Raw genomic sequence first — 25,617 nt, forward strand, 5'->3', positions numbered from 1 at the left:
GAAAATAATAAAAGAAAATGGGGAAGAAACAGTTAATAGTTTTCAAACAACATGAAGCATGTAAAGGGCTTTTCAGATGACTAACATTACAACATAAAAAAGATGAAAGTAATGGTTTTGAAAATCTCCAGGTACCATTAAAGATGATGTGAAAGGAAAGTCTGAAGACACTGAGATTGTAGTAAAAACACAGAAATGCTGGAAGAACTCAGTCAGTCTTGTAACATCCATTAAAGATGATGCCCAGCCATTAAGCCAACTGTATCACCTCAGTGGCAAGATTTATTTCCCTACAGAGATCCCTTAGAAGGCATGTATGGTTCAAGGGATATCAAAGTTACTTTCCACTCTAAAATGCATGGATCATGTATGAAAACAAAAGAGAAAATGAACAGATTAGACACTACCCATGAAAGCACCATGGAAAATAGACCTTAAGGCAGGAAGATGTGAACCACAAATGTCCTTTGAGTTCATGTTACAAAGCTGATTACGGATCTTTGTCTTGAACTTGCCACTCTGCTTCTCTTTCTACAGTTCCTGAGAGTCCTCAACATTTTCTGTACCTACTTCATCTTTCTAGCATTTATACTTTTATTTAATTTGACTTTTACCCACAATGTATTCATTGGATCCTGCTTTGAATTCAATGATTAATACATTGCATTGACAGAGACGAAAACAAACTTAAAAGATGTATGCAATGGATAACCTTTTAAAATTTAATTTAGAGATACAGCAAGGTCCTTCCAGTCCATGAGCCTCTGCCATCCAAATGCCCCGTGACTAATTAAACCCCATGTGTTTTTGGAATGTGGGAAGAAACTGGATTAAATATCAATTTGGTTCAGTGTCTTTTGGCATCACATGAGAGAGATGTGCATTCAAACCTTGCCTTTTCCTCCAAGCCGACACTTCAGTTCAGCACTGAAGGTGCGTTGCATTGCCAGGGGTACTGCACTATCTTTCTTGTCAGCTTTATTTTTCTACTCAACTAAACACTACATGATGCTGTGTGAAGAAAGTTAATGAAATCTTGCCTGATGTCTTGGTTAAGAGTTACACCTGGCCAAATATGAATCAGGATAAAGTCTCATCATGACCTTTCTGGAATCTGGGAATATGGATGTTTCAACTATTGTCAGAGCGATTTATTTTTAGAGCAATGAAAATCGAATGCAGACTTGATGTGCTCTTCCTGGAGATTGAAATCTTAGCCTATTAAATGAACTCTTAGGGCAGTACAGTTGGTGGGATCTTCCTGCAAACAATCAGCTGTAGCAAAAGTAGTTCACTGACTGAAAGTATCTTGGGACATCCTGAACAATATACAGAAGTGCTGGAAAAACTGAGCAGGTTATGCAGCATCCATAGGAAATAAAAGACTGTTGATGTTTTGGGCCTCAGCCCTTCATCGGGTGTGATAGTACAGATCTATCACCAATGTACATAGTGTATATAGTTACTGTATCTAGACTGTGCTTACAGCGATTGGCTGAGAGCTAAGCCACACCTATTGTCTGGGCCTTAAAGGGTTGTGTCTCTAGCCAGGTCGGATCATTCCGGACTGGTCGGCCACCTGTGAAGAGCTCCTGTCTTTTGCTAATAAAAGCCTTGGTTTGGATCAACAAGTCTTTGGTTCTTTCGACGAGCTCTACATCGGGATATCCTGAGAAAGTGAAGACCATTTAAATGCAAAATCTTCATTCATTATATCAAGCCTTGTGTCTAAATCAAATCAAATTTGGACTTTATACCACATAACTAAGTCACCCTGATTTGGATTCATATAAACTTTTTATTTAGTTTCCATTCCATCTCGACAATAATGATTCACCATTGAGGGCACTGAATGACCTATCAGTGAGGAGAAAATAGACTTCAACTTGATCTTAATTTAATCTAGATTTTCCCAACTAACACTGGACTTTCTGATAGATTCGTACTGATTTGTAATAACGTAGACATTTCTCCTGTTGCAGACATCTCAGAGAGAGAACAGTGCAATCAAATAAAATGAAAGGGTTACCCAGTAGCTTCCATTAGATCCAACAGGAAATGACAAGAGAAAGATGATAGAATCTGGGTGGTCTGCCAACACATGTAGTAGATGCTGTCCCTCCCAACAATGACCAGAAATAGCTGGGTCAGCCAGCGTTCAGCCTTAAGTTCCACATCTTAGCGCTGAGCAATAGGACCATGCACCCAACCCACCCATTACCAGCTCTCACTGGCTGCAACTCTGCATCAGGCTTTGGAAGAATTCACTGTTGGAATCATACAAGGTTCCAAACACTGCAACATGGAGGGCAAGGGTTGGGCCCAGTTTCTGAGCAAAACAGCAGCACCAGTTTGATCTGCTGTTTCCAGCATTTCTCATTCTTTTTTTTTTAATCTGAAATGTAAATTCTGTTTTTCACTCGACAGACGCTGTCTGACCTGCTGAGTATTTCCAGCTCTTTTCTTTATTTCAGATTTATAGCATCTGAAATGTTCAGTTTTACATAAAGCATCATTTAACCTAGACTGACAACTTTGTGAAAGACTAATGCTCTTATCAATTGCCCTGTTCAAGGAAGCAAGTCTTACCTTGAAAGAAACTGGCCTGATGTAATATTAATTTCTTCCCAATGCATGCAGCTTGTGGTAGTGGGAATGAGGGCCAGGTCTGGGCTGACGTAGGTTGCAGTGGTTACTGCTCTGGCAATCAGTTCCAATGCATCCTGCACATAATTATGGAAAACAGGTTCAGTTGTTTTACCGTGGGCCAACAGACCCATGGGCAACCCCTCAGTCCTCAGCTCCTCCACATTTTGAGAATCACCCAGAATCCAATGGTGTTCTGCTAGCACCAAACCGTAGTTGGCTGCCAAATGGAAGATCCTTTGGAAGTGGTCAATGTTACAGCCAAAAGTGATGATGGACAATGACACCTCTTTAGCTGCAGCCAAGTATCCTTGAAGGTAACTCAGAAAATCATTGTCATCACTGTCTTCTGTGATGTTGAAAATGTTTCCGAGGTGAAACTTGGAATTGTTGTACAAAAGGCTGAGGAAGTTGGTCACGTTCCACTCTTGGCACAGAACAAGGCTGACATCGTACCAGCTGTTCATTGTCAGGAGGAAAATAAGGATGTCTGCGTGACTGGGATGAGAATTTTCCAAGCTCATCTGTAGATGGAGAGGATTCTGTATCAATCAATAAAAAAAAACAAATCAGCGCCACATATGTCAACTCAAACCATCAGTGTGTTTATATCTAGAGAATTCCTTCTGGTCCAATTTGGATTAGGTTGATACCGTGAGGCTGCTTATTCCCTTCATCTCATTTTCATGTCAGCCAATTCGCTTGCAAACATTAGATGAATGTATAGCAAAGAATGGAAAATACACTGATGTAAATTAATTATTATTGCCAAGAGATCACAATCTTCTAATTTGAAAATATTTGAGACTTCAGACTCTTTATGTGGCAAAGAAATTGAATCAATCTCCATTTCTTATTACTTGTGAGTCGTTAAGATATATTTGTAAATAATGCCGAAACTGGCAGGTGCATTTACATGAAGAACACGTGAAATAGGAGCAGGAGTAGGTTATTCTGTTCCATCAACTCCCATGCCATTTAATGGAGTGAAGAGGGAGATGAAGTTACACAGTGACTGGGAAGCTACAATTAGGAGCCATAGTCTCAAGGTTAAGGCTGGAATGAGGTAAACCCTTTCCTCTCTGTTCACTAAATATTTCAAAACTGCAATGAGAAATCTATGGATTACAAGTCAAATATTATGGGACTGGGCAAAGATCCGATTACCCATGAGTTCATTAAATGGAATGGGAGTTGATGGAACAGAATAACCTACTCCTGCTCCTATTTCACGTGTTCTTCATGTAAATGCACCTGCCAGTTTCGGCATTATTTACAAATATATCTTAACGACTCACAAGTAATAAGAAATGGAGATTGATTCAATTTCTTTGCCACATAAAGAGTTTGAAGTCTCAAATATTTTCAAATTAGAAGATTGTGATCTCTTGGGAATAATAATTAATTTTCATCAGTGTATTTTTCATTCTTTGCTATGCATTCATCTAATGTTTGCAAGTGAATTGGCTGACATGAAAATGAGATGAAGGGAATAATGGGCGGACTTCCCGCTGGAACCTCAATTGGTGTAATATTCAGATAACTTCACAAATTCTTACTTGTGTCTCTTTTGAGGATCTGTGTTGATGATGCAGAGCAGGACTCCAGAATGGAGTCAATATTTTTTTCTTTAACAGAGTCAGGCCAAAGAATATGAAAGCAATTTTTTTTCAACTTAATACCAATGTGATTTTCCCTTTGTTAGTAAACCAGCTTTTGGTAGAAATAAAACTATTTCACCAGGCCAGAGAGATTATCTTGGTCAACAATTTCAATCTCAGAAGTGAAGGGATAGGGTTGTCAAAAATCAAACAGCACAGAAGGACATTGGACATTGACAAAAATATTTGGAATAAGATGACCTCATTTCTCACAACATTGCTCAAAAAGCACTTTGCACTCAAGATGATGTCACTGTAACCAACCAAAGGGGGGAAAAAACCCTTATACATAAAATTGTGATTATTTACAGCACATGCCCAGTAGTATTTCCAGGGATGAGTGACTTGATCTGACAACCAGAATTCATACTCAGGAAATATTGATTTTCTAAAAAAAAATCCGTGTTACAGTGACCTAATTTCAAGGTAATGTTGCTTTCAGGAATAGATTACTTCATCAGACAAGTGGGAGCAAGTGCCATGATCTATCATCAACACTCTATTTCTACCCTTAAATGCTAATTTATGTTGGCATTTGAATTTACATTCTCATTATGAAATGTCAATGGTTTCGATTGTACCACCCAATTGCACCACTTGAATTAAAGGCAGTAACTCTAGTAACTTGAACTTTTCATTCAGATCAAAATAACTCAAGACTTTTTTCTGACCTTCCTTTATGAAGATCTTTCAGGAGACAAGCAAAAAATCTAACTGAGTGCAAGATAGTTTTCAGCTATCTAAAAATCTTTGTAATTGCCCTTAAAGCTGGTGTGACAGTTAAAGCACAGAAAGAACGCCTTTCTTGATCATTTCTGTTGCTTGGAACTGACTTTGTTAAATAAAAGCACTAGCTTTTCTTGTAGGTTATTCTCTGCCTCACAAGGGAATGCATGTCCTTTCAAGAATTGACTGAATACTGAATTAGGACCCATGTAAAAAATTGCCTTCAGCGACATTATTTTAGAACTTGTTCACATTTAAACATTTCCCAGTGTGATTTTTAACGAGTCTCAAAAGTTGACCCAGACTTAGAAAACATATTTGCCCTTTGCAAATCCAAGGATTGGTGGTGTTCTATGATTTGAAGGTTAGTTCCAGTTTTCAAAATCATGCTTGCAGCCATACACTGCTTAAGTAGCTATAGCAAAAGATGTGTCCTCTGTAAAACCTTTCGGGACTTTGAGTAAACCACCAGAAACTGAGTTCTGATGAAATATCATTAACCTGAAATGTTAACCCTGTTTCCTTTTCCATAGATGCTGTCTGACCGCTTGAGTGTCTCCTATATTTTCTGCTGTTATTTTAAAAACCAGGATAAATTTTATTTAAATTATCCCCTCTATTCTGAAGAAATGTAAGACAAAATAATAGTCACTGGAAATCTAAAAGAGAAATAAAAGAGAATGGTGGAAATAACCAGCAGGTGCCTCTTTGTACAATGATAGGAGATGCAACAGTTGTCTCTTTACCTTTTCCTATCCTAGCATCAAAGAACCAAAACATCATTCCTTAATGAAGCGGCAATCCATTGTATTTCTTCCAACTGAATGTACTGCATTCTGCTTTCCCTTGCATTGGAGAAACCAAGTTCTGGGTGACTGCTTAGTACCACATCTCTGTTGGGTCTGCAAGGATGACCCTCAACTTTCAATTGCTTTTCATTTCATTCTTTAGCCTAGTCCCAAATGAACATCTGTCTTTGTTTCAAAAGCTTAACAGAACCTCTGGGAACAGCCTTGCATCTTCTAATGAGACATATTACACTGCAGCAGCCCTTAAGGCACAATAATGAATTCAGGAATTTCAGATAACAGTTGATGAAATGTTCTGTCTGGAAACGTTGACCGTTCTTTTTCTCCCGCTGATGCTGCTCAATCCTGCTGAGTTGCTCGAGCAGATTCTTTTCTGCCCCAAATGTCAGCATCTGAGTCCCTCATGCATCTGTGATTTCAGATAACCAGCATTCCAAATTTGCATTCCCACTGGCCAATTAAGATGAAAAATCATAAACCCATAATATTAACCCAGTCTTTCTGCAGATTCTGCCTGTCACTCCATCGAGGACATCTACAGGAGGAGGTATCTTCATAAAGCAGCTCCAACCTCAAAGACTCCCACCACCCAGGCCATGCCCTCTTCACTCAGATACCATCAGGAAAAAGGTACAGGAACCTAAACACTGTACTCAATTGCACTCAATAGTCCAAGGACGGCTTCTTCCCCTCTGCCATCAGATTCCTGAATTATTAATGAACCAAAGACACCATTTTTTTATAGTAATGTTGTAAGATGGTTATAATATGAATGTTTGCACTGTGTGATGCTGCCGTAAAACACGGAATTTCATGAGTTGTTCATGACAATAAATACTGATTCTGATCTGATGGATATTTGCAATATTCCCAGTTTTCCTGCAGAGTGCTTTTCATCATTTTCCTCTGCTCTCATTCACCATTTTCTATTTATATTTCATCATAATGAATCAGTTGCAGATAACGCATTTTCACTCCAGCAGCTTTCCTCTTTCCCCAATGCTCTCCACCAGTATCAAAATGTTTTGTCATTTACTCTCTCTTAGTTTCTACCCTCCCACCAATATTCCCTCTATTCACCACTCCACTATTCCCTCTCAACAACCTGAAACGTGTTCGACTTTGAAATAAAAAGTCAATGACAGAAAATACAGGGATACTCAAGAGGTCAGGCAGCACCTGTGGAAAAAGAAACATGCTTAACAATGGTTTTTCATCAGAACTCATTTTCTGGTGAATTACACAATACCGCAAAAGGTTTTTACAGAGGACGCATCTTTTTCTGTAGTTATTTAAGCAGCGTATGGCTGCAAGCATGACTTTTAAAACTGGAACTAACCTTCAAATCATAGAACATGAATATTCCTTGGATTTCCAAAGGGCAAATATGTTTTGAAGTCTCTGTCAACTTTTGAGAAGTCACATTGGGAAATGTTTAAATGTGAACGAATTCTAAAATAATGTTGCTGAGGGCAATTCTTTACACTGGTTCTAATTCAGCATTGAGTCAACCCTTTCAAAGGGTGTTGCATGCCTGCCAAGTATTTCTGGAAACCCTTGTTTTTATTTCTGATTTTTAGCATCTGTAGTTTGGTTTTCAGCAAAATCATATAATAGCCTAATTGCAAGGTTTCCAGAGAAGCTGAGCTTGATGTCACAAAGACCAAAAAAAGCATCAAGTTTGCGGATGACACAACTACGGTAGTTAGCCTCAGCGGCAACATTGTTGAGTCGGCTTACAGAGAGGCAGTTGAAAGGCTTGTAGGGTGGTGCAAGAGCAACTACTTGAGCCTCAATGTGGACAAGAGAAAGGAAAAGATTGCGGCTTCAGGAGGATGAAAAACCACTTTCCACTATATATTAATGGGTTTGTCATAGAGAGAGTGGAGAGCCCGAAGTTCCTTGGCATTCATTTAAAGCAGTGGTTTTTCAAACTGCCCCCTAAACTCACATTCCACTTTAAGCAATCCCTATGCCATAGGTGCTCTGTGATTAGTAAGGGATTGCTTAAGGTGGTATGTGAGTGGGAAGAAAAAGGTTTGAAAACCATTGTTTTAATTGTACATAAATGACTCATTATGTGCACGGTTTCATAACTCCAAAGGAATGGGCCAATGACAATTTGTCTCAAGCAAAATATTTCAGTAACAGTTGGGTCTAGAGCAGTGATTCTCAACCTTCCCTTCCCACTCACATACCACCTTAAGCAATCTCGTGCCAATCACAGAGCACTTAGGCTCAGGGGATGTGTGGTTCAGCTAGCAGATATTCTTACCGACAGCTTTAACATCTCCCTGAGTAGCACTGTAGTCCCAACATGTTTCAAATCTGCCACCATTGTCCACATGCTAAAGAAGTTGTGTGCCTTGCCTCAATCACTAACCGTCCTGTCACAATCATGTCCATCGTCATGAAGTGTTTTGAGATGCTCATCATGAGGCACATCATGCTCCACCTGCCCCTGTTACTAGACCCTCTACAATTTGCATACAGACCCAACTGCTCTAAGGACAATGCTATCGTGACCACCCTCCATCTAGCTCTCACCCACCTGGAAAATAAGGACTCATATGTTCATATGCTGTTTATTGATTTCAGCTCGACATTCAACACAATCACACCACTGTGGGGAGACCTCACGCAATTTGGATCAGTAACAGCATCTCCAAGACCATCACACTGAGTATGGGGATTTCCCCAAGGCTGCATACTTAGTTCACTGCTGTTCACTCTGCTGACCCACGACTGTACAGCAAAACACAGCTTGAGGCATATAATCGTTCACTGATGATGCGACTGTGATGGGTCTGATCAGTAAGAATGACAAGTCAGCATACAGAGATGAGGTGCAGTTGCTAACAGACGGGTGCAGACTTCAGGAGGGCACAGGGGGACTAGGCTCTGCTGACCATTGATGGCTCCACCATTGAAGTTGTCAAGAGTATCAAGTTCCTTGGAGTGCACTTGGCAGAGAATATCACCTGGACCCTTAACACCAGCTCCATAGCCAAGAAAGCCCAGCAGCACCTCTACTTCCTCCCACCCTCCATCCTCACTGCATTCTACAGAGGTTGTATTGAGAGCATCCAGTGCAATTGCATCATTGCCTGGTTTGGAAGCTGTACCACCTCGGACAGCATGACCCTGCAGAGGATAGTGAAGTCAGCAGAAAAGATCATTGGGGATTCTCTTCCTACCATGAAGGACATCTACAACACTTGATGCAGGCAAAAGGAAATAAACATTGTGAAGGGGTCCACACACCCCTCGAAAACTGTTCTTCCTTCTGCCATCTAGTAGGAGGTACTGTAGCACTCAGTTCATTACGTCCAGATTGGGCAACAGTTTTTTTTCTCCCAAGCCATCAGGCTCCAGAATTCCCAGAACATATGTGGATAGTGTACCGTGGAGCTTTACTGTATACATCTTAATATTTTAATATTTCAATGTGTTTAACTTCTATTTTAACTTATATTTATGTAAAAATACCCCATGGTCTTGGAGAAACGATCTTGTCTTTACCATGCGAGCATCGTATGAACAATAAATAAAGGTGACTTGACTTGACTTGACTTAATAGTCAGAAAGGGGCATCAGCACATACACTTCCAAGGATTTTGAGGATGGCAAGGCTACCGGCCTAACAACTTTGTACAGGAGCACAAAAGAGAGTGTCCTGACTGCAAAGCATTAGATCAGAAGATAGTACAGAGGATAATTAAAATTGCTGAGAAGATCATTTGGGTCTCCCATCCCTCTATCTAAAGGCCCTTTTATAAAGGAAAAAAAATTCCACCCTCATGTCGGTGAACCTGTCTCCATAAATGCTCGGTGCGCGGCTCCAAGATGCAGACTCCAATCCTCCTTCAGGCTGGTCACAGAGGTGGAGTGGAGCACTCTGCCTCACTCCATAAATGTAAATGTACGGCCATTGCAAGTGGCTGGCTAGGAGTGGGCTGATGATGATGTCACAACGATGACATCAGCCCACGACCCAGGAATAGCTGTAACACCGCATAAGTAGCAGTAACACTGCATAAGTGCTGGAGGTCGAAGTCCCTTGGCATGCAGAAGATAGATCAATGATCATCTTTGTTACTCATAATCTCCCATACATCTGGGACTGCTTTGCGTTTCATAGAATGGTTCCAGCTGTGCGTGGAACAACAGGTAACAAAAGTCAGCCATTGTTCATGTGTATGTTCGACATCACGGTGACTGGCGGCTCTACTGCACCACTCACCCCTCCTCCGTCAGCTCTGGAGGATGGCTCCCAATGCTGCTCTCTATAAAAGTAAAGCTGGAGCAGCCTTTTCCATAAAAGGTAAGTCTGCCTTTTATTTTCTTGTTCTGCTGGTTGCATAAAAAAAGAGCTAATAATAGTTACAGGGAGCAGTGCTTAAAGAGGCCTCAGAGAATCATTGAGGGTATTTACCAGTATCTTTGAAACACTATCTTCAAAGAAGAGGTTCAGGAGCGTGAAAATATGGACTTTCAGGCTGGGAAACAGATGGTGAGACTGTTGAACAATCTTATAAGCCCATAAATTATTTCTATATATATTATTTTGGATTGCTATCTATATATTTAGTTTGCGTTTAGGCTGTACTGTAGGTCTGTGTGTGCACTATGGTCCAGAGAACGCATTGTTTCGACATGTTGAATATGTACAATCAGAATCAATAAACTGGACCTTGAACAAAGTAGAATCAGTATTCCACAAACCCATTAACTCGCACAGCTACCTTAACTGCACCTCTTCCCACCCTGTCCCCTGTAAGGATTCCATTCCTTTTAGCTTAATCTCTTTGTCTGCATCCCTTCTGCTCCCAGGATGAGGTGTCCTTGCCAGATCATCTGTGATATCTTCCTTCTTCAAAAAACATGACTTCCCCTCTAACACTATCAACATGGCCCTCACACACAAATCCTCCATTATCCATACATCTATCCTGGTCCCTTCCTTCCCCATGTGCAACAAGGGCAGGATTCCCCTTGTCCTCACCTACCACCCTATCAGCTTCTGCATCCAACATATCATACTGTGATACATAATGTGATACTGCCATCAGTTTCTCCTCCCGTATTCACCTTCAGCTTGGACTGCTCTCTCTGTGACTCCCTAATTCACTCCTCCCTTCCTCCCATATTGTCGCTTTGGCACCTTCCCCTGTGACCACAGGAGGTGTTGCATTTGTGCCACTCCTCTTCCCTCACTACCATTTGGGACCCCAAGTGAAGTCTTTCCAAGTGAAGCAACATTTGTGAATCTGCAGGAGTTATCTACTCATCCATTGCTACTATTGTGGTCTCCTCTACATTGAAGAGACTGGACACAGACTGGGAGATCACTTCATTAGGCACCTCAGCTCTATCTGCCTCTATAGCATGGATCTCTCTTTTCAATTCCCCAAACCATTCCCTCGTCAACATGTCTGTCCATGGTCTAATGCACTGCCAGACTGGGACTGCCCATAAATTGGAGGAACAACACCTCATATTCCGTCTGAGCACCCACCATCCAGATGGCATTAACATCGACTTTTCTGGCTTCTGTTAGACCACCTCTCTCCCATTTATCCTTTATCTTGCTCTCTCTCTCTCTCTCTCTCTCTCTCTCTCTCTCTCTCTCTCTCTCTCTCTCTCTCTCTCTTTCCTTCTTCTATGTCCTTTCCCCAGATCTGCATTCACAGAGCCAACCCACCTTTACTCAATCAATTCTCACCTTTCCCTTCTCCTAGCCTCCTATCCATATCTAATTAACACCATTTGTCTGTTGGTCTGTGCCCCTCTCCCTACCCTTTCTTTCCTTCTCCTCAGCCTTTTAGTTCAGCCACCTGCCTGCTTTTTTACTCATACCTTGAAGAAAGGATCAGGCCCAAAACACCAGTTGTGTATCCAATGGAAGCTGTGAAACCTGCTGAGTTCCTTCAGGGTTTCTGCGTATTTACTACAATCCAGCATCTGCAGACTTTTGTGTTTCACTTCTTTAAAGAAGGAGGAACAGTCATAATAATTGAAAGGAAGAGGCCAAATATTTTTGAATAAGGGTAAACCAGAGGATATTCTTATCAAAGAAAAATGCCTGATGATCATAAAAGGAAGGTTATGGATACATCAAATACATCAACACAGAAAGTGTTAGGAAATATCTTGATTTTTACATAAAAACATGAAATCTTTCTGTGAATGTTAAACATTAGAATTTATTAAAGCATTGCTGAAAGGTTAATTATATATTTCTTTGCAACATAAAAAGGGACAATTCAGTCCATTGGAGTGAAACAAGAAAGTCTGCAGACGCTGTGATTGTCGGCCTATGCTCCATCCAAATACGCCAACAAAGAGCTCACTCCTGAAACTATGGTTATAGATCTTCCTCCTATGAATGCTGTGGGATCTGCTGAGATTCCCCAATACTTTTGTGTATTTTCCATCAAGCGCAATCCTCCAACCTTTCTCTGAAATAATTTTTCTCTCATTATCCCAATGATTTCCAATTGGATTCCCCTAACATCCACCTACTCTATGAATAATTTACCTACGAGCATATTGTTAGGATGTGGAAGGTCATGGGAACACTCAGGATAAACCTGCAGTGAGAATCAGCAAGTTCCACAAGGATCCCCGGACTGAATCCACGTCACGAGAGGTGTGATGCAGCGGCACTAGGACCTGTGCCAGCCACTCAGCAAACTAATGAATTATCTCAGAAGATCACTCAATATTGCAAGCATCTCAGATCTAATGGGCAAAAACATGAAGAAGCCCGAGGTCAGCTTATTCTGAAAATGGATTTGTTTTCCTTGGAAAGGTGATGGCCTCAGGCTGTGGGTGGTGGGAAACATGATGGATGCAAGCAAAATTCTGAAGGTGATAGTAAAAGCAGAGAAATGCTGGAGGTACTCTGCAGGTCTCGGAGCGTCCACAGGAGGTAAAGATATATAAAAGACATTTCATGCCTGAAGCCTTCTTTAAGATAGGAGTAGAAAGCAGACAGCCATCTGAATTAGTAAAAAAGGTAGGGGGGAGGAGAACAGACCATCAGACAAAAGGTTTTAATTGGACATGGAGATGAAAAATGAGAATTGGTGGAGAAGGGTGTGGGGTTGGCTGTGTGAATTAAGAGCTGGGGTAAAGGACACAGAGGGAAAAGGGAAGAGAGATAAACCGTTTGAGGAAAGGAGACATGGGAAAAGATGAGGTAGGGAGGGGGCTATGGGAAACTGGAGAGGTCGATGTTAATGCCATCTGGTCAGACAATGTCCATGAGGTATTGTTCCTCCAATTTGTAAATGGGACAGTGAATTGAAATGGGTGGCCACAGGAGTAGAGTGGACAATGGGAATCTTTTCCCTATGGTAGAGATGTGTAAATGCTTGAAGGTGATCTGAGGAAGATTTTATTCACCCAGAGGATAGGTGGAGTTTGAAGTGCACTGCCTGAGGGAGTGGAGGATGCAGAAACTCTCACATGAGATATATGGATGAGCATTTGAATCATCAAGATTTCGAAGACTGCTCAAGTGTTGGTAAATAGGATTAGAATCACTGTAGATTTGATAACAGACATGGAAACAGTGCATGAGAGGTCTGTTACTATGTTATATGACAATATAAGGGGATCTGATAGCAGCTCTGCTAAATAAAGTTGACAATAAAAAGTGATAAGTGCATAGGGTTCAAATTTATATATAACTAAGCAAGTTATCTGTGCAAGACAGCAACAAGCCATCTGGGGGAATAAAGCAATGATCTATCAAAAGAAATTAGGTTCAGACAAAAGCATCATGGTTAGAAGCACAGAGAAATGTTCCATTTCAGAACTACCTTTGAAATGAATTTCTCTCACGAATATTAAAATGGATTTTTTTTTCCTGTGGAGTATATTGAAAATAATAGTATTAGACAACTATACTATAAGCGTGGAATTGTAATGCTACCATTATTTCACCATTTCAGCACGTCACAGCTGCCACACTGAATGCTATCATCCATCATGAGAAAGGATAGGCAGGTTGCAGTGTGTTGTGGCATGCAATTCTACTAGCCACATTACAGCTTAAAATGGTTACGCAGACTTACGCTCTCCCATATAATTTCTATCAATAGACAAATCTAGTTTGAATAGTAAACACCTTTATGATCAGCTATTTGGTCTGCAAACACACTACAAGGAGCAAGGTACCAGAGATCAGCAATCTCACCTCTAAAAAATAGTTTTTCTTTTGTTTTAGTCCCACTCTTGGCAAAAATTCCAGTGCAAAACTAAAGTTGTATCAAAGGTAGTTACTGAGAAATTCATTCCTAGTCAATACTGCTACATAGTCACAAAGTCAATGGAATGTATTTGGGAGACAGGGTACAACAGCTGTCACTTCCATATAGATTATTTTGAACTGTCAACTCATGATGATGTTCACTACAACTATCCGTCAGATAAAACATTAAATTGACTCTGCTCTCTCAGTAGAGAGAAAAGGGACAATTTCACAAAATATCAAGAATTTATCTTTGGCATTCTTCCAATACTCATCCATCAATTCACATCACAAAACAAGTGAGCAGATTTTCCTGTACCTGTGCAGAAGTCATCATGTCTACATCCTGTTGATTGATGCAGACTTCATCCAGGAATTTGGCACCCAGTACATGCGTGAGGCCTGGGACAATGTTGGCTTCTCCCAGGATGGTGAACAGTTGTAGATACAACAATGAAGTCAGCAGTGGTGAGCGTCCCCAGCAGTTCCCAGTGACTTACGCCAATGCTGCTCATGACACAATATAACTGGCAATAGTTTAAAGGGCTTTCTTTTCTGTCCACTGAGAGAACACCGTGTCTCATTTTTATGTCTTGTCTGAAAGATAGTCAGCAGTAAGCACAACACTATTATGGCACAAGTAACTCTGGTTCATCTCCGGTACTGTTTGCATGGAGTTTGTACATTCTCCACGTGTCTGCATGGGTTTCCTCCTGGACTCCAGTTTCTGCCCATTCTCCAAAAATATACAGGCTTTGTAGGTTAATTGGTGTATTTGGGTGGCATGGGCTCATGGGACAGAGGGGCCTGTTGTCTAAATCTCTAAATTAAAAATAAAAAAAAAGACTTGCATGGAATTTCATTACTAGTCCATAGTGATGAACACTTTATTCGGTCATGTTGCACAGGTATTAAGGAAACAGAATGACCTATGTTCATTGACCGCACAACAGTATGGATTGGGATAAATTTTGAAGCAAGAGTCCTGTGTTTCATACTGGATGGCAAAGATAAGAAGATCACCCAAACTGGTCTGATCACAAATAGACACATTTTCTTAGAGTCCTTCCAAGTGAAGCAATATTTCACTTATGAATCTGCAGGGAGCATCTTCTCCATTCGGTGCTCCCATTATAGGGTTCTATATATCAGAGAGACTAGATGCAGACTGCGAGATCATTTTGTTGAGAACCTTCACTCTGTCTGCTGCAACATGGCAAACTATTTCAATTCCAATGCCAAAATGTGCCTTTGGCTTCATTCACTGCCAAACCAAGGCCACCTGCAAATTGGATGAACGCCTAATATTAAGTCCGGGCACTCTTCCACTAGAAGGCATTAACATCGAGTTCTCCAGTTAACCCTTAGGCAACTCCTCTCGCTCTCTCCCTCTCTCTTTCTGTCCCTCTGTCTCTTTCTTTCCTATTTCTTGCCTATTATTTCACAGCTGTTTTCTCTTCTGCTCTCCCATCTATATCCACCTATGACCTCTTGCTTGTTGGTCTGTGTTCCTCTCTCTGCTTCTTCTTACCTTGCCCCTGCCTTTTTAATTAGGCTTTTTGCTTATACCTTGATGAATGGCTCATATACATCTTTGGTTATAAATCTTTGCTTTATATGAATGCTGTAGGACCTGCTGGATTTCTCCAGCACTTTTGTATATTGTTAGAATGATGCTCATGTCACTCCAACCATCCGAATGACCAAATTTCTCAGCCTTTGGCTCTTTTCTGGTTGGTACCAGATGCAAATGCACTGGTGGATAATTTGCTCTCAGAGGTACCACTAGAAGGTCAAAGCTAACTTCTCCATCCCATATAAACAGAAGTGGTAGTGGAGTCCACAGACTATCAAGTCCATTCAGAAGAGGTGGTTGTGATGAGGGGAGTGGTTGCATTTATAGTAAACTAGGGAACGTGCCTGATCTCAGACAAATGTGCCGGGGAGTCAGATGAAAAAAAATGCCCCTGATAGAGTGTGACCAGTCATCTTGAGAAACTGGCAGAACATTTAAATTTACCCCAACATATTTGAAATTGCTGTAGTTTCAGCCATAAGGTTTAGTCCTAAATGCAGGATTGTAGGTCCTCCTTGGCAGAGGAGGTCAAGGGTTTGGGAGATGCTGTGGAATAGCCTCTGCAAGGCACTGTGCTGCATTTTGCAGATTTAAAAAAATGTAGACATACAGCAGTCACAGGCCATTTTGGCCCATGTGCCTGTGCCACCCAATTTGCACCCAATTAACCTAAACCCTCGCTACGATACGAATGGTGGGAGGAAACTGGATCCCCTGGGAAAAACCCACACAGACATGGAGACAATGTACAAATTCCTTACAGAGAGTGCGGGATTAGCACCCCGGTCCCGATTGCTGGCACTGTAAAGGTGTTGCACTAACCGCTATGCCATGATGGAGGGAAGAAATGTTGATTAAGGTTGATAAAGTGCAATAGAGTGGACTGATTTGACCTGGATGGGTATTGAGCTTTTTCAGTGTTATGGGAGCCGCATTAATTCAGGCCAGTGAGAATATTCCATATGGATGTGACTTGTGCTTTATAGATGGTGGAAAGGTCTTGGGGTGTCATGATGACCTCAGGATGTTGACGGTAGTAGGGACCGAGTGATGGTAGATATTTAAGGTCTTTCATCGGAGACTTTTTCTTCTATTGCTTGGAGATAATTCATTGGAAGGTAATAAGTTGGAAGAGTGGAGTGATGGTTTCTGCTCACTGACATTCATCTTGTCCCTGCAGCAACAAGATTATAAAGTCTTTGGTCTGGATTTGAAATTATGTTAAAAAATATAGCTCAGAAATGGTCAAGTAAATGCACCAATTCTCTACTTTGTCAGAAGTGTAAGAAAGTTCAGCATGTCTCCTTTGTTCCCCAGCAACTTCTACATGTGCACCACTGAAAGCATATTTGCTGGATGCATCGCAGCATGGTGTGGGAGCTGCTCCGCTCAAGATCAGAAGATGCTACAGAAGATGATGAATGCAGCTCAGAACATAACAAGAACTGCACACACACTCTTCTCTCTCTCTGCCCATTGGGGAGATGGCTCAAGAATGTGAAATTGTGCACCAAATGATGAAAGACAGTTTCTTCCCCATGGCCATCAGGCTCCTGAATGAACTTTATGACACTGCTTTCATGCTGCCCTTGCTTGATGCTGGTTGATCTTTCTTTTTATTGTAACTGTAAATTATGCTCTTCACAAGCTCTATGAATGTCAGAGATACATTTCTTCAACTGATTGCCGAAGAAACCTTCTCATTGTACTTGGTGTACCATGACAAATAAACAGTTATTTTTCTGATCTTTTGCAGACACAACATTAATGGATACGCTTTTGCAAACGTGCACTCAGTAAACTTGAAAAAATAAATGCTTGCTGCATGATGAAACTAAGCCTTCAGCTATTTGTATATTAAGCTATGTTAAATTTGAGATGAAAAAAGTTGGTACCTGAGGTCAGGTAGGTCCAAAGACATCCCCATTGTCCAAATCAAAAATGAGAAGAGGGAAGGAAAGATCAACACGGTCTCTTTAATAAAAAAGGAAAGATTTTCCACAACAATAGGTTTGATTGCAGCACTTGAATGGGGAGGAATTTTGAGAGATACAATTACATTTCTTTGCTGCACGTGACCATTGATGATAAAAGCACTATTAGGTGAGGTCCCCAACACCTGCTTTGTCTGGAGAAACCCAATAAATAAATGTTGAATAATTGATTAATTTATTGAAGAATCAGTTAAGCCTATGTGACAGTACAGATTCTATCACCAATGTGTATATGCACGTATATACAGATGGTAGTGTAGGATGACTGTGATTGGCTGAGAGTGTAGCCACACCTACTGGCAGGTCTTAAAGGATTGCTCCTAGCCAGACCAGGTCATTCTGGACTGGTCGACCTACATGTGATACGCTCCAGTCTTCTAGTTAATAAAGCCTTGGTTTGGATCAACAAGGCTTTGGTTCTTTCAACGTGCACTGCAGCCTACTACCAAGTAAGATTGTGGTTTGAGGTTATAGAAAACCAAACAACACAATTTGTAGATTGCTTTGTTATGGGCTCAGAGGATCCCAAAACCCAGCAGCAATAGAAAATCACCAAGGCAAATGGTTACTTAAACAAAGTTACTTTTAATTTTCTTTAAACATTAAAACAGCATCAAACCTTAACTTATTACTATTAACTTAACCCCCTTCTAATTCTAAGCGCATGAGAATGTAATGTGTGTATAAGTTCAGAAAGGTTCTTTGATTCACAGTCCAATCTCACCTCACTCCTCCAAGTTCACCGGTATCAGGCAATTCTTATACTGTGCACAGAATTTAACATTGATGAATTTCACCAGGCTTTGGTACTTGAAAGGTGAATGGTTACCACTCAGGAAGGTTCTTGTCAGTTTTTAGAGAAAAATTTGCTGCTCATTGGACACAAACTGATTCCTTCTGATCAGCCACTTAAGTGTCTTGCCAAAGAAACTAGCCCCATTAGGGATTTCCAGATGATAACCACTTTCTTTCAGGTCATCACAGAGTTCCTTTTCTATTTCCTTTATTTCAGGCAAAACATCACACAGTCAGGCATCTCCTTTTGTATGGACCACAATGGCTTTGAATAGGCTGAAGACAGAACTCACAACCTGTCTTCCAAAATGGAGTTTTCCACAAGCTTGCCAGCTTGTCATGTTCAAGTCCCAGCCACTGCTGCTGAATGGTAGAACTAAATTCTCTCTCACGCTCTGAGAAAATCACATGATCCTTTTAGAATAGCAAACTGCATTCAGACAGATTGCAGAACCGGCCCCAATCTTCCATGTCTGTTCATCTGTTGCTTTCCAAAACAATAATCCATTACTCCTCAGCATGTCTATTTAACACCCATTTGTGAAGTCCTTCAGCAAAGCAGTTTCCATCGTCTTTACAAAGGCCCTGGGAGCCAGGACTGTCTGGCTTGAGCAGAGTCTGGCATTTCAAATGAGGTCTGCGTTGTGATGTGTTTGTGTATGTCTGTGACCTGCTCTAAAAAAACCCACAATCTATCTTCTAAAAACATATCTATATATAATATAAAATATAACATAATCTGTCACAGTTTGTAGATAAACTCAGGAAGTTACTCCCCAGTAAGAAAATTAATTAAAAATGGCAACATAATTTTTTAAAAATTAGACATACAGGACTGTAACAGACCAATTTGGACCTACGAATACATACTGCCCAAATTACACCCCATTAACCTACACTGCCGTATATTTTTGAAGGGTGGAAGAAAACCAGATCCCCAGATAAAACCTACACAGACATGGGAAGGATGTACAAGTTCCTTTTAGACAGCATGAGATTTGAACCCAGGTCCGGTCCCAATCGCTGGCGCTGTGATACACACTATCAATGACTCCAAAGACTGAGTGGGGAACGATAGGCTTTAATACACGTTAGATTTCAGCTGGTCCAACTCCATGTGCTCTCATGAGTGGAAGGGGGTAGGGAGGTCGACCTTTATGACCAGGTCATGGGGGAGGGGTTACAGGGGATCAAGTCATCAAGTCATACAGAACAGCATATACATATTCACCCCCCTCTGTAAAAAACAAAACCAACTCCTAGAGGTTCAGCTGGTCAGGTGGCTTCCTCTGCCTCGGTGACCTGCGCAGCAATGTCAGTGGTGTACCGGTTGGCTCATTTGCTGGTTGGGTGTCTTGAAATGGGAAGGGCAAGGCTGTCACCATAGGGGGTGGGGTTTGGTGGTCGTGGTGGTCAGCTCAGCTAGGTAAGGGTCCCAGGCATGTGGTGTGGGTGCCCGGGGGGTGTCGCTAGCCTGCACCAAGTACCTGTTGGGGATGATATGTGTGTATGTGATGGCCGGGGCCAGGTGTAGGTGGATTGTCTCTGGCACGCACCAGGTCCAGGGCAGGGACTGTGTCCTTATCGCCATCGGGGTACTGGACATAAGCATATTGTTGGTTAGTGTGCAAGAGCTGCACCTCTTCCACCAACAGGTCGGTCTTATGGCCCCTCGTGTGTTTCCTCAGCAGGACAACGTGAAGGCGACAGCCCATTGGTCCATCAGCAGGGTAAATCTTTTCCCAGCCACGTAGTGATGCCTGTGCCTCCTTCTCAACTGAGGAGTGCCGTGTCTCAGGGCTGTGGAGGGTATGGGAAAAAAATGCTACTGGCCTGTCTACCTGGTTGAGAGTGGCGGCCAGCGTGAAGTCAAAGGCATTGCCCTCCACCCGGAATGAGATGAATTCATCTACATCATGCATCATGGCTTTGGCAATGTCTCCTTTCATTAGGTCAAATGCTGTCTGGGCTTCTGCCGTTAAAGGCAAGCTTGTGGACCTTACTAAGGGGTAAGCCTTATTGGCATAATTGGGTACCTCTTGGGCATAGGAAGAACCTCAGGCACTGTTTCAGCTCCTTGAGGTTGTGTGGTATCAGGAGCACCATAAGGGGATGCATGCAGTTGGGGTTGTGGGCAATGACACCATATGCCACAACGCATCCAAGGAGGGCCAGGCGACTGGTACTAAATACACACTTCGCCTTGTAAAAAGCCAAATTAAGGGACTTGGCTGTGCAGAGAATTTTTGCCAGGTTTGCATCGTGGTCCTGTTGGTCATGGCCGCAGCTGGTGACATTGTCAAGGTAGGGGAACGTTGCTGTCAGTTTATGCCTGTTTACCAACTGATCCATCTCCCTTTGGAACACTGAGACTCCGTTGGTGACTCCGAAGGGCACGCTGAGGAAGTGATAAAATCTGCCATCTGCTTTGAAGGCGGTATATTTGCGGTCCCCCGGGCGAAGGGGGAGTTGGTGGTACGCCGACTTCAGGTCAATTGTTGAGTACATTTTGTACTGGGCTATTTTATTGACCATATTGGCTATACGGGGGAGGGGTAAGCATCTAGCTGAGTGAAGCAGATGACCGTCTGGATGTAATCGATCACCATATGGGGTTTGCTCCTGCCCATGACCACCATGACTTGCGCTTTCCACTGGCTCAAACTGGGAGTTATGATCTCCTCCGCCTGGAGTCGCTGTACTTTGGACTTTATAAATGTCCGATTCTCGGTGCTATAGCACCTGCTTTTCATCGCAATGAGCCTTCAGTCCGGTGTTAGGTTCTCAAATAATGATGGAGGGGATATGCAGAGGGTGGAGAGCTGCATGCAGGGGCCAGCTGCCAGGGGAAGGGGGTTGTGTACCATTTTGGGTGGTTGTGGTCCTCCAAATGCCAACATAATGTTTCTAAACTGGCTCTGGAAGTCAAGGCCCAGGAGTATCAGCGCACAGAGCTGTGGCAATACAAGCAAATGAAAGTTACCATAACATTCACCTCCCCCCCCCCCCCCCCACCATTATCTATGCTACCCAGTGCCCCCGGATCTCAGTGGATTGGTCCTTTGTGGCCGTAGAGATAGTGCCGCTTGTGGGTCTGACAGAGAGAGAGATTCTGGGCAGTGTCCAGGTGAATAAAGCTTTCTGTGCTCCTACTGTCAGAGAGACAGTTCATTCTTTTCCCACTTACCTTGATCTCCATTATCGAATAGGTGATTGGATGAGAGCTGCCCTAGTTCAAAGTCACGGAGGTCAGGATTGGGTCATCATTGTTGCTGTAAGAGGGGAGGCCCAACCGGTAAGATGGCAGCCTCCATGTTGACCACAATGTCACATCAGTGGATGAAGGAGGAAGTGATGTCATCTAGGTGGCAGAAGGCGGCGACGACATCATCCAGGATGGTGGAGGAAACACTAGGTAAGTCCTGAGTCATGCACACAGTTGAGCAGTTCTGGGCCGGATGTGACGTCAGTGCCACACTGCTCACTTGGGAGGGTTTGGACATGCAGACACACTGGTAATGTCCCTTTTTCCTTCATCCCAAACAGATCACCTCCTTAGCAGGACTGAGTCATTGGGGGTGCTTCTGCTGGCCACAGAAGTGGCTCCTCGGGTGTCCAATCATGGTGGTGGCTTGCTATTGCGGAAGTTGTCTGTGATGTCAGGTCCCAACATGGCGGCACCCATGGTCCGCGGGCGGAGGCCCCATTCTTACTGGAGTTCAATCATGGCCTCTGGGTAGGTTGTGCAGTTCCGGATCACCAGGTAAACTCGGTGGCCCACTCTGGCTTGCAGGACCTCGAGTTTCTTCTCGTCAGAGTCCACCAGGCCCACTGCGACTTCGAGGAAGTTTGTGAAGCAGGTGATCCACTGCTCGTACTGTTCAGCAGTTCCGGGCATCTGTGGATCAATTTCGAGTCTGTCGGGTCTCAGCAGCTTGTCCATTCCATGTGGAAAATTAATGTGTATTAAATTGATCTACATTATCAATGACTCCAAAGACTGAGTGAGGAACGATAGGCTTTAATACACATTAGATTTCAGCGGGCCCAACTCCATGTGCTCGAATGAATGGAAGGGGGTAGGGAGGTTGACCTTTATGCCCAGCCCACAGGTGGAGGGGTTACAGGGGATTGAGTCATCAGTGAGCAGGCCAGCCACTTATACACAGAGCAACAACAGTATATACATATCACCACATGCTATAAAGGCGTTGCGCTAACCACTACGCCAAACGTGCCACACTTATTCTCTCAGCACCCAAAGGATGGCCTAGTGGGCAAAATCAGTGATGAGGAGAACAGGAGACTATTGTTGTCAGAGGCGAATCTGACCTCTGAGAACACTTTAATTTTTTTTAGACTGCAATGTCAGAAAAATTGCTGAAAAAAATTAACATAATTACTGCCCATGTGGTGGTTCACATGTGGTGGGTGCATTTTTAGACTGCAAGTACCTGACATGCAGTAGAGTGAATGACTGACAATAAAGTTTTACAGTACAATTTACACTGTAGGCTTCCTCCAAAAAGTTGTCAGGGCCCTGCAGGATAAATCACTGCAGGATTTGATGCAAAATTCCTACATATTCCTTTTTAGACTGCCCATGTAGTGGCAAAATTCCTTGATTGTGCCGTTACATGCCTGCAGTCTAAAAGCCCCTACTGGTAATTGTTACCCAGTGGAATTTGTGACTGAAATCAAGCAGAACTTTCAAAGTGAATGGCATTGAAAATAAAAAGTTAAATAAAGGCTGTTTCTTCTTAGGGGACAACATATTCCATTTTAATGCTGGTTTAAGCAAGCAAAATATCACGTGTGTGCTTTCAGAGGTTGTATCGCCAGACTTAAAAGGAATAAGCTTAAAGTTAAAGAACAAAATTAAAATAAGAAATTTAAAATAAAAACATACACCATTTCCAAGTTCTTACCATTTTAATCTCATAAAAGAAGCAAGTAAAAACTTTAATTCAGTGGCAATGTTCTCAAAGTTTAATGAGAAGACTAACTGAAGAAAAGTAGAATCACTGATTAGCTCACAAGAGTGATTGACACTTGACTCCGACTGTTGCAAACAGACTGAACATGCAGTTAAATGACCAGGAAATACTACCAAGGTACAGCTAAATTTGAAACATATTGGTAAATGTTGGGAGTTGCTGACGTGACATTAAAATACAAAAGACATGTAAAAGATGACCACTGGTTGTTGATGCAGGAACTGAGACAACTGGTTAGGAATGAAATGGCTGAAAGAAATTGCCCTGGGTTGGAGGGAAGCTCATCATGTTCAGATACGAGAGGCTGGAACATTAAGGGAGGTACTAGGAAGAAATGTGGCCAAAACAACAGGGAGGTGGAAGGACATGTAAGCCAAAATTCCACCATAGTTGCTCAAGCCCAGGTTAGGGACTCAGAATTAAAACTGAAGGCAGATATTGCCAAGATTCCTCAGAGAGAAAATAATGATCTATCTTTGGTACTTTGAATGAGTGGCACTCATTGTGCTTGTGTCAAAGCATGATTTGTGTAGATTATAAGTGTATTATTAATCAAGTCTCATCCCTGGAACAGCATCCATTTCCTTTGATCGGAGTCCTAATTATGGTTTGACTGGAGAACAGCAGCTCATGAAGTTAGATGAGGGTCATGCATATCAACAGAGGGTAAGAGGATCAGCCTAATAGGCTTTTAATTGTCAACACACACAAGGGTTTGTTTGCATGCAACTGACTACCCTTCAGGGATATCTCTGCACCTTGTGTCTATCAGAAGGGCTACGGCAGGACATTCCCAGGTTTCCGTTGACAGATGATATCCCAGTTATGTGAAAGGAACATCTGTAGAATCTGGAAGAAGTGCTGAGCAGACTGGAAAAGGCAATCCGACATTGAAAGAGAAGTGCAGTTTTGGGGGAAATGAAGCATAGTACTGTAGACAAATGTGGACACCAAAGTACTTCACCCTGTCAAGGGAAGGATAAAGCAATTACAAAGATTTTTTTTGGTCTGCTGACATGATCACTTTCTACCTAACTGTGTTTCTTTTACTTTGTGACATATTGCATTATGGTGTTGGGAAGAGTGCTGTCTGATTTGATAGAAGATGGTTCTGAAAAGTCAATTGATATTATATACACAACACTGGCTGCAGCAGAAGAAAAGCCCTCACAATTAGATAAAGAGGGTGACTGGTCATGTATGGAAGGCAGTGATTCCATATATGCGTTAATGGACATGACTTCAACACTTATTGAGATCCCTTTGATTTTCCTCTTCCATAAAATGAAGTCAGTGCATCAAGCACCTGCCCCCTCAGTTCACAGGTAGGCTTTGACCTTGAAAGCATATTGTTATGAGCTCAGAGGACCCCCAAAAGCCAGCAGGAATAGATAATCATCTAAACAAATGGTTACTTAAACAAAAGTTGCTTTTAACCAAGTGCATGCAAGGAAAGTCTCAAGAATGTGCTTCAAACCTCTTTAGAAAAAAATTTAACATTCTCACATTCATGAGGGGTATAGATTGGGTGAACGCACTGAAACTTTTGCCCAGAGTAGAGGAATCAGTAACGGAGGGGGGGGGGGGGGTGAGGGCATGGCCTTGCCAAGGATTTAGACAGATATGATTGAGCTCTCCATGAAAAGTATTAAAAAGAGGATTAAAACTTTAAAATTAAGTGTTTTTTTAACTAAAAAATGGATAAATCAACTTAGAAATGAAGGCAGCCGAGAAAAAAAAGTGAAGAAGTTTCTACATCATGAAGAAAGCCTCTATTTCCTCAGGAGTTTGAGGAGGAGCTAGTGGAGTTGTTCAAGTGAACCGGTACGGACTTGAAGGGCCGACGTGGCCTGTTTCCGTGCTGTAAACAGTTATATGGTCAATTATCTTTAAACATGAAAACAGGATCAAACTTTATCTTATCACTATTAAGTTAACTAACCTAACTTAACCCCTTTCGAATTCTAAGCGCATGTGTATGTAATGTGTGTGTGTAAATTTAGAAAAGTTATTTGATTCACAGTCCAATCTCATTCCTCCAAGTTTATTGGTTGCAGGCAATTCTTATACTGTGCACAGAATTTAACATTTATGAAGTTCACCAGGCTTTGGTGCTTGAAAGGTAAATAAAAAGGCACTCTGTGGTGACCTTA

General features: G+C 42.0%; 1 protein-coding gene across 1 annotated transcript in view; it reads right to left on the bottom strand.

Moving 5' to 3' along the window:
- grin3a (glutamate receptor, ionotropic, N-methyl-D-aspartate 3A) overlaps positions 1-25,617 on the bottom strand; it is a 170,104-nt gene that overhangs the window by 111,522 nt on the left and 32,965 nt on the right. Inside the window, exon 2 of the mRNA XM_069921265.1 lies at positions 2,590-3,188. Within this exon, the coding sequence (XP_069777366.1) occupies positions 2,590-3,188 (599 nt within the window). The remainder of the gene's footprint in view (positions 1-2,589; positions 3,189-25,617) is intronic.

This window comes from Narcine bancroftii, chromosome 1 (assembly GCF_036971445.1).
Source record: "Narcine bancroftii isolate sNarBan1 chromosome 1, sNarBan1.hap1, whole genome shotgun sequence".
NCBI lineage: Eukaryota > Metazoa > Chordata > Chondrichthyes > Torpediniformes > Narcinidae > Narcine > Narcine bancroftii.